The sequence below is a fragment of the Triturus cristatus genome, chromosome 12 (genome assembly GCF_964204655.1).
Source record: "Triturus cristatus chromosome 12, aTriCri1.1, whole genome shotgun sequence".
NCBI classification, from domain to species: Eukaryota; Metazoa; Chordata; class Amphibia; order Caudata; family Salamandridae; genus Triturus; species Triturus cristatus.
The window spans coordinates 697,319,374-697,329,731 of record NC_140595.1 but is presented as its reverse complement, the minus strand read 5'-3'; the positions used below and the strand labels follow the sequence as shown (position 1 = coordinate 697,329,731).

Genomic DNA, 10,358 nt, shown 5'->3' with positions numbered 1-10,358 from the left:
TTGTATTGTACCATTCCAAAACAGACGGTGCAGTCTCTGTGCCGAAAACATTACTGTGCATTCGATATTTTTGTACTGCAATGTGAAACTATGGGACAAACTATAATTCATATTTCTTTACTGTGTCATTTCCCAAAGGCATGCATAGAAGCTTTGTCAATTGATAATTTCTAATCAAAAAACACAAATGTTAACCTGCTTGGAAATGCTGATTTTTTTTTAAAAAAAAGTTTGCCACTGATTTTGCAATTAGATTTTTATATATTTGATTTGATGTTGTAAATGCACGTTTTTTTCTCTGCTTTAGTTATGAGGATGCTACTAGCCAACAGCAAACTTACCTGAGTTGATCATATTTAATCATTGTTTTTATGACTCTAGGACTTTGTTCAATTGCTTTAGGACCAAAGGTTGCACCAGAAGCAAGAACTAAAACGTCAATTCGCTCAATGGAGCGAGTGTGAGCTCGTGCAAGGAAGGAAGAGGAGTGCATGAAGAAGTATAGTAGAGACTAGTGAGTGAGTGCGTGCATTGGTGAGGAGTGTGAAATCATTGCACCGGAAGGAGTATTTGAGTCCTCAAGAGAACCTCACAAGTGTGAGCCTCCAGGGCGTGTCAGACCTCTCCTGGGGACAAGCCTTGAGCTGGAGAGAGAAGGTCTTCATTTGGACTCTGGAGGGGCTTCTGCAGCAGCACCCATGGCTGATCTCAAGGCACCACCAATGAACCACCAGCTCGACTTCTGCCTTGCCACTGAAGAGGACTATGAGGGGGTCATGGCCATTTCTGGAGACGTGTACAAAGGCGCAGACTACTTACCGGTCAGATACCACAGCTGGCTGCAGGACACCAAGCGCAGGACCTTTGTTGCCAAGCGCCAAGGGAAAGTGGTGAGTAAACCATGTGGATAGTCTGATAATGGGCATCTCTGCATGTTTTCTTATCACCTAAACATCACAGAGCATGATTGGGGCCCGGTACAAGTTAGTCCAGTTTGAACATCACCCATCGTTGCTTTCTGTACTTCTATCCTAAAAAGGCTGAAGGTGTCTCCTGTATAAATGGCATCTGTGTCCTACTAGTTTCGATATTACACAAATAAATCACATCCTTTTCCTGTTCTTTATTAACACAAATCAGAATTTTGCAATAGAATTGTGTTCTTTTTATTAAATGTTTAGTGCATGCATTTTTTTTTATTGCTGAATCTCACCATTCAATAAAAAACACAGTAAACGGTATAACGGATTTTGTGCTCCATAAACTGGGTTTATGAGAATGTGAATCGTCCCTGCCATCTGTGACTTCATGCTGGCCCCTGTTTTCCTCCTGTGACTTCATGCTGGCCCCTGTTTTCCTCCTGTGGCTTCATGCTGGCCCCTGTTTTCCTCCTGTGGCTTCCTGCTGGCCCCTGCTTTCCTCCTGTGACTTCATGCTGGCCCCTGTTTTCCTCCTGTGGCTTCATGCTGGCCCCTGTTTTCCTCCTGTGGCTTCATGCTGGCTCCTGTTTTCCTCCTGTGGCTTCATGCTGGCCTCTGTTTTCCTCCTGCGGCTTCATGCTGGCATCTATTTCCTCTGCTGTATCTGTCTGGATACCTTTCCTCTGTGTCATGACCCTTCTTACCAATCAGTGCCCTCTCTCTGACTGCATGTGGCCTTTGTTCCCATGTGATGGCTGCATTGCGGCCTTAGTGTCACCTACCGTGATTCGTTGTTTCACCTGCTATGGTTCTTTGCTTCATTTCCATTGGTTGTATAATGATTTCTGTTCTTCTCCAGGGTGCCTGGAAGATGCCCAGTTGTCCTTGCTGTGGCTCCATAATTACCTCTGTTCAAGCTACTTTGGCTTTCTGGTGGTCTCTGTTCTTCCTGCGGTGGCTGTGTGATATCTGTTCCCATTGCACTGCTGCAGAAAGACCTCAGTTCCTACTGCTGTCTCAGTATAACGGCTGAGGCTCCTTCTGCTCTGAGACTGTGGGATGATGCCAGGTCCAGCTACTGACCTGTATTATATAATCTGTCCCCTTCTGTGGCTCTATGTAGGGCTATAATGACTTATGTTCCCTCTGCTCTGGCTGCATGTTGACCACAGTTCCCCGTATGGTGCCCTCTGTTCTCTTTTCCATGGCTTTGGGATACCTTCTGGTCCCTGTCTGTTGTTGACTGTATGATGAGCTCTTTTCCCCTTGCTGTAGCTGTGTGAAGGCCTGTGTTGCACATACTGTGGTTGCATGATGGTTCATCCCTCCTGTGGCTGCGGTTTGATGGCTATGTTCTCCCTGAATGGCCTGAATGATGGCTCCAGTACTCCATACTGCGACTGTAAGGTGCTCTTTGGTCTCCACGTGTGATTTGTGGCAGCTCCTGTTCAATAAGCTCTGTCTGTATCATTGCCTCTTTCTTTACCTGCTGGGGTTGCATGGGACTGCATGGAGCCTTTGTTCCTCTTCTTCTGGTGGCATGATGTCTTTGTTCTCCTTGCTGTGACCGTGTTATGGTCTTTGTTGCTTCTGACCTGATTGTGTGATGGTCTTAGTTCTCCCCGCCATGACAGTATAAATGCCTGTACTCTCTGTTCTAACTGTATGACAGTCTCGGCACTTCTTTTTCTGACTACATGCTGCATCTGTTATGGCACTGACTGTATGGTGTACTCGGCTGTCTGCATGTAAGTCTCAGTCCTTCTTAAGGTGATTCTGTGTTGTTCTTTCCTCTCCAAGATTTCACTGACAAATAATCTCGACCCTCGCTGCTCTGACTGTATGATGTCTTTCGGAAACCCTTTGTTCCCTCTGCTTTTTACTCCTCTAATTCCCTTTATTTTCCACATTTAAATGATAAGATTGTCTACATTGGCTCTACTTTGACTATACTATGGCATATGTTGTCTGTGCCTTTACTCCTCTAATGCTCTGTATTTGCGATACGTTAATAGTCGCTCTTCTTTCTGCTTGAGTTCATGATGTTTGCAGCCTTCATGCCCTGACCACATGCTGTCTTCGTCCGCCTTTTAGTGACTTTTAGATGTCTTCAGTTGTTTCTGCTGTGGTTCCTTTTGTATTGTACACACTGTGGCTTTATGATGGTCTGTGATCTCTGTGCTTTCAGTGAGGGATATTCATATCTCTGCTCTCAAAGTAGGATGGCTTCTGCTCTCCTTACTCTGTTAGTTTGATGTTCGCCACATTTACTCTGTTTTCTTTTCTCGGCTTGCTTGTCACTTTTATTCCTCTGTGGTAGACCTCAATTCTCTCTTCTCTTACCATATGATGGTCTCTGTCTTTTCTCCTTTGTATGTGAATGTCTCTGTTGAGTTTGCTATGACTGTTTATTATCCAAGTCCTACTTTTATTTAATACATTTTCTATTGAACTCATTTTATTGACTGGTTCTCTTCTAACTCTGTATAAGCGCCTCCCCACAGTGGGCATCCTAAGGTATTTGTTCTTTCTGTAATACGTGTCTGTTGTCTCTGTTCTGACTGAGTGAGTGATGGTTGGTTCTCTACTTGCTCTTACTGTATCAAGACTCTCTTCTCCCAACTGCGATAACTTTATGGCATTTGTTGTCCCTGCTGCTCCTGTCTGATGATGGTCATTGTTCCCTTCACTGACCGTCTGATGGTCTCTGTTTTCTCTGTTCTAAGGTCGCTCTGGAGTCATTCTGCCTGGTGGATGACGGAAGCGCTGCCGTTCCAGAAGGCCTGAGGGTGGCACCCGGGGAGAGGGGTTGCGGCATCGCCGGGTTGATACAGAACTTTGTCAAGGACTACATAAAGAATGAATTCCCTGCTGTTAAATATATTAGATTATCAAGAGTAGAGGACCCTCCTCCATCAATGCTTTCACAATACAGACTGCTACATGCCAAGGTGAGAGGTTATGGGGACCAGCCTTGTGGGAAGAGGAAAATGAAAGACTGTGAGGGAAGAGGCTGTGATACAGGTTCACCTTAGAAACTCTGGAGGCTTAGTCTACATGTCACCATAAGTGACAGTCTATTGGTTGCTGTTGCAAGAAAGAGTGAGGATTTCCAACACTTCAGGAAACATAAAAAGTTTGCATCTAGAGGGCATCCCATGAATTGACATAGATATTACTGTCAAGCCTTTTGTAGTATTCTGGTATGGGCACAAGCTCGCTCCCTAAGGCTCCTGTCTAACATCACCTTACGGAAGCAGCTGCCCTGGGTCCTCCACCCTCCATCAAGCAGTAAACAATGTGACACTGCATTAGGTCCAAAGTCTCAGCTTGATCAGTGTCTCTTTAGTCCTGCAAAATATCTTAGTGATGATTGTTGCCTATGTACTGTGTAAAAGGGTTTTAGATAGAGAGGTGGTAAAAATACGTATTAAATGCTTGGATACAACAGTGAACAGAACCAACCCTTAGCGTGACCAAACTGTGTTCAGGGGTTCCTTCTAGGTTAGCGTGAAAGCCGGACAAGGGAAGAAAAACCTATTAGTGGATGATGTGAAAGGCAACAGATACAGCTTGGTTGAGAATTGGGCAGTGTAAGAAAATTCTCTGATTTTCCTTTACATACTACCATTGTAGTGAAGGAAATGCCATCAGTGGACTCACCTCTGACATAGAAATTGGTCCATTAATAGAATTTTTTTTAATTACCACCCAACTCGAAATCAGGATTAATGTATTTTCTACATATAGGTAGAAGAAGAAGATAGACACAATGCAGCATATGGTGAGAAAATAAAGGAACGAGTTAGATGAAAAAAGTGAGTTGTTGAGAGGTTTGAGTAGACTCTATTTTGAGTTATAATGACTCAGGGGTAGTAAAAATGGTGTAATGAGATCAGATTACCATTTCCAGATCTAAAAAAAATGGCAATGTACAGTATCCACTTTAAGACGTCCTTTTTCTCATCTACACCCCCCATTTGCCATCTATCACTCCATATTCCACACTCCTTATCCCACATTTCTGATTTTTAGGTCGAGCCTGGGCAGCACATGCGCTGCTGTGCGAGGCATGCTGCATTAGAGTATGGACTTGAAGCTCCGCCCACTCTCCGCCCATATTTTTCATTGGCTTGTGTTATTGTCCTTTGTAAATGCTGGCTTCTGATTCATTAATAGGCTTGTTAGTCCCGTCTTAGTGCCGCCTTGTCTCCCTTTGTAACCTTCCGTGAGGGCTGGCCTTTTTACTTCTGTTGTTACACGGGATGCTTTATTTACAGCAGCAGCTGGTAAAGTTATGTGTGGTGAGGCTGGGCAGGGTGCAGCAGGGGGGAAAGTCAACAGACGAAGGCCTACCACCCCACCCGCTCACCGCATTTACCTGTGCCATCCTCACCTGTTTATTTAGTCTGTAAGCACTATTTTCTTTAATGAGTTTTGTCCTACTGCAGGCACGATGGGCTTTCCTGCAACATTCAGTGCGCCATGCGTGTTTTCACTTTCAAGCAGACCAGGACAATGGTGGATGCTCCTTTGCAATGCAATCGGTCTCGCATTAATGAGAGTTTGAACAATTGGCATTTAAAATGACATTGCCGTTTATTTATGTGTTCATTTTCAAAACAGATAAATTGAAGGCACTGTCATTTATAATGCCAATAGCTGAAACTCTCGCAAATGCGAGACCTATTGCATTGCAAATGCTTGTTTAACCTGTTACTCTTCATCTGCCTCTTCTCTAATTCATCCCTCCTCATCCCTCAATCCCTTATCCCGCAGCCCTCATTTATCATCCTTATTCTTCATTCCTCATCACTCCTTCCCCGATCCTCATGCTCCACTCCTCATGCCTCAGACCTCCCCTATCGTTTCGCTCTTTTCATCCCTCACTTCTCACCCCCATGCGGGCAGAAGGTGACTACATGGAGTGAGGGCAGGGAAATGACTCCTTATCAGTTTCACAGCTCCTGACCATGCCCCGTGCAGTGCTGGCACATTGCCCTTTTGGGGAGTAAAAATGCAATGCTCCACCCCTGTCTTTGGGCAACCGCTTAAGACGGTGGACAGACCTCGCACGTAGCTGCCTACCTGTCACAGGGTGAGTTATTGTTCTGCGGCTGCAAGAGTACCTCCCCTGCAGCATGGACGTCAATCAGGGTCCGCCAGAGGTCACAGTTTTGACCCCTGGCTCACAAATGACAGAATCAGTGCCTGCAACACAGTGGCAGCTTGTCCTAATGGACGTTGGCTGGAGCTTATTTCCCTGTTTTTCTGTCACAATTGTTTATTACACAAACAGAGAATAACATTATTCACTATTAGTGTGATAGAAAATTGAGTATAATTTGCTGTAATATTACCCTATCTGGCAACTAAGGTAAGTAAAAAATGCTTTTGAATGTATCTTGTTTGCATGGTTGCAGGTTAGTGTGTTTATCTGAGAGAGAGTGTGTGAATGTGTGTGTATTTGTAAGCAAGTGTGTGTGTGTCAAATTAAAGTTCGAATGGTGTGTGATGTTACTTCCGCTACCCCTGCCATTTGGTGAATTGATGCCCATGCCGTGCAGGCGAGACAGTCATAGCGGATAAAGCAGATTGGAGCTGCCCGTACTGCAGAGACAATGATACTTCCGCCGCAGGGACAGGACCACCTGCACTGTGGCGACTGACACCAGCCATTGCAATACTCAGCCCTCCAGGGTGAAGGGCTGATCTTAGTAGGTGTTCCCACAAAAACTAGCATTTAATGTTGGGTCCTCAATGGGGAGGTGATGTTGCTTCACAGCAAGAGCTGCTGACGTTTTAATGAGCCAGGTTTGAGTCCTGACTTCTACTCAATATCGTATGATTTTGGGCAAATCACTGTGCTTAAAATAAAAATAAAAAAACAATAATAATAATAAAAATTAAAAAGGGTTGCACAATTCAGTTCTCTAAGTAAAGCCCTCTAATGCCGTTGGGCCAAGTTTGAGTCTTAGAAAACTGCAAAAAAATCATTTGAATAAACACTAAAATACAAAAAAAGCTGCTTTGTTTCTTAGGCCCAAATGGTTTTACAACAAACTTTGAAAAACAAGAAATAAATTGGTTTTAAATTGCAACACCTTCTGTTGAACAGTTTTACCCGGCACACTTTTCATACTGTGCTTCCAAGTAATACTGACGTCCCACCCTCTGAATATGATAACTAAATCAGTAAATCTCCCTCTCCACAGTGTCTTTTAAGATCTATGGTGAAAGTGTTCTAAACATTATAAGACAACTGTAACGCTGCATATGTGTGATGTAAATTCCTAAAGATATAAATATATATGCATATTTGTATGGGAATAAGAATTGAACTCATTTATATTAAGGCCTTCCAGTTTTATGATATTTATTTTGTTGACATTTCCCTCTGTATTTATCCATATTTATTTTTTGCTCATTTTATCTATATTTACCCATATTTATTTTGCACTTAGTGTCAAACAAAGAATGTTGTAGTAATGGTCTGCCTGATGTTGTAGTAACGGTCTCCCGGGTGTTGTTTGTCGTAATGGTCTCCCTGATGTTGTAGTAATGGCCTCCCTGATGTTGTAGTATTGGTCTCCAGGGTGTTGTTTGTAGTAATGGTCTCCCTGATGTTGTTTGTAGTAATGGTGTCCCTGATGTTGTAGTAATGGTCTCCCTATATGTTTGCAGGCTGCTCTGTCACTGATCTTCAAGGTTGAGGAAATTGAGAAGACGGTCCATCATTTCATCACCAAACTGGAGAAGGAGGGACAACGCTTCCAACCACCTGTGACTTTGGAGCTCGAGGATGTGATGAGGATTTACACTAATGATAAGGTGATAGAGAAGCTTCTGCCAGCGAAGATGCTAATCCAAAGTTGGCTGCCGGTTCTCCCGATCACATCCAACCTGGACTATTTACTAGCCAATGTTGTCAGCTGGATGGCTGACAGCACAGATGAGCCAAATTTCCTGAGCCTGGGTACCCACCCATTCAAGGTGCCCTTTGGGGACAACACTTACCGATTTGACATCAATCTATTTGGTACAGAACCGAGATGCGCAAAGATACATTTCCTTGCCCAGTCACTGGTGGGTGCAAAGATAACTTCCGGAAGTGTATTGTGCTGCTGTCTCTACATGGAGAAAGAGTTGTTCCAAACATTAGATATCTTCTGTGACGGCATAAAAAAATATGAATTTTGGAAGGAACAGATAGTGATGGAAAAGGATATCTGAAGTATCTTAAAAAATCCTGAACCATTCAAGTCAACTACATTCTACCCTCCGCTCTCTCCTAACTATCACATGGTCAGCCATGATTCTAACTCTTATCATTTGACATTTCCAGAAACATTTAAGCAAGCTTTGTAAACACATTCATTTTTAGGTCAAGCCTAGGCAGCGCGCATGCGCTATCTGCAAGACCTGCTGCATTCACTATAGTGAGTGTAATCCCGCCTGCTCTTCTTTGCTGCCTCCTCATTGGTTCGCACTCTTAATACATCACTTCCGTTTGGAGCTCAGGAACACTATTGAACTATATATTAATTCCCCTTAATTAGCGGCTGTCCTCTTTGATGCAGATGCTATTTCTTCTCCTCCCCTCCTTGTCCTTACGCCCTCTTTGCCAGGCTGCTAATGCCTACTTTGGGCAGATGCTTTGGCCCGAGGACTAATGCATCTGCTAGGTTTATGGAAGAGAGAGGCAACAGTATGATGCAGCCGGTTTTATACTTTTTTTTTTGCTTGTTTTTTTCTGTTTCTGACTGTGCTTGTGGTTTATTAGGTATTCTTTTCATACTTTGTTGGAAAGTGTTGGGAGGGTGCCCACCAGCTGGACACACACATCTACTGTCCAGCTCCTCTTTGTATTGTGTGAAGCAGACCAGCACCCACACCATGCCTATCACTCAGTGTCCACCATCTCCAGTGGTCGAGACTACCATATGTCAGTGTTTCCACCCCCTCCATTAATCCAGTAATTAGTGATCATTTTTACAGATGCGCCTTAAATATTAACTCTTCACAGGCGACATCACCAGATAACTTGAGAAGACTTATTTAGCACCAGGATGAAAGATAATTTACCTACAAAGGTTTAGGCATACGAATGATGCAACAAGAACCAGTACTTAGCATACAAGTCTGATTCTCTGCATGCGCATGAATGTTCTCTGTTAATGCATGTTTCATTGTACTTCTGTGTGTGTATGTGCATATATGTATGTGCATGCTTGTCAGTGTGTATGTCTGTACATGCACGCGTGAGCATGCTTACGTGCTTGTGCTTTGGTGTGTGTATGTGTCTGAGAGTGCATATGTGGGTAACTATGCAGAACTGTGTGGGTGCATGTGCATGTATGTGAGTATGCGTATATTTATGTCCATGCTTGAGCAAGATGGTAAAGCCAGAGCCAGGAGAATCCAGGCCTGCTGGCAGCAACAGGGCTGCAAGGCTGCTGTCTTCAACTGATCTTCTGTAGACTCCAAACTGTATAAGGAAAGCCCACATACACCATGAAACTGATCTGTGTTTTGTCATAAAAGTAAAAGCCAGCTGCAGAGCTCTGCTGAAAATACAAACTCAACATTTGGTCCGGTATTATATCATATCCCAAAAAACCTGATGGCACAATAAATATGTGTGTGTGTATGTGTGTGCGTGCATGTTTACATAGAGCTTAGAGTGCACATGTGCATAGATATGTAGGAGTGCTTGCATGTGTGTGTTTGCTTGTATATGTGCATGCAAGTGTGAGTGTGTAGATGTATCTTCGCTTGGTAATGCTGTATATGTATGTGCATGCTTGCTTATATGCATGTCTATGTGCACATGTCTGTATGTATGTGCTTGCATCCATGTTTGTGCATGAGTGTGTGCATGTGTATGTATGCTTGTGTGTTTGCATGTATATGTTTGCATGGCTGTATTTGCGTCTGAATATGTGTGTTTCTGTGTATCTGTGCTCGCACGTTTGTGTGCGTCTGTCTGTGCATCTATGTTTATTTTGAAGAGTTTTTTTTAGCACATGAAAGGCCGAGGGGGTGGGTGAGAGTGCTTTACTGTGAACAATATCTGTGGCAATAACTACTAAACATATGACACATTGAGGAGCCGAAAATACAAACAAAATGGGGCAGTTACACACCTGAATGTGTTGTTATACTCTGTTGTCCTCCTTTCTTTACCTTTGTCTACTTTGTTTTTATTGCTGCTTCTTCTATGTACGTGCTTTGAAGCTGATCTCTTGGCATAACAGCACTATTTATATTGGATTCAAATATTCTTGTATTAACAACAACGAAAACATATTCAATAATTAAAACAAATCAACATATGTTGTTATATGTCAAGTTTTTGGTGGGCCGTGTTGTATACCAGGAAGAACTTTTAATTTCTTCAGACTGTGCCAGTCAGGATTGGATAGTGTTTTATTATGG

The 10,358-nt window shown here is 43.2% G+C and overlaps 1 protein-coding gene across 1 annotated transcript; it reads left to right on the top strand.

Annotated features, from left to right (window-relative positions):
- Nucleotides 1-406: 406 nt before the first annotated feature.
- LOC146780124 (histidine N-acetyltransferase-like) lies at nucleotides 407-10,255 on the top strand. Its single transcript, XM_085638079.1, has 3 exons — nucleotides 407-890; nucleotides 3,647-3,871; nucleotides 7,605-10,255. Exons 1-3 carry the CDS (start codon nucleotides 699-701, stop codon nucleotides 8,151-8,153), a joined length of 966 nt encoding a protein of 321 aa, XP_085494205.1. The 5' UTR covers nucleotides 407-698; the 3' UTR covers nucleotides 8,154-10,255.
- The last annotated feature ends 103 nt before the right edge of the window (nucleotides 10,256-10,358 follow it).

Coding starts and splice junctions, on each gene's coding strand:
- LOC146780124 (XM_085638079.1), top strand. CDS start 699: ATGGCTGATCTCAAGGCACCACCAATGAACCACCAGCTCGACTTCTGC. Junction 891..3,646: donor CCAAGCGCCAAGGGAAAGTG/GTGAGTAAACCA, acceptor CTCTGTTCTAAG/GTCGCTCTGGAGTCATTCTG. Junction 3,872..7,604: donor ACAGACTGCTACATGCCAAG/GTGAGAGGTTAT, acceptor ATATGTTTGCAG/GCTGCTCTGTCACTGATCTT.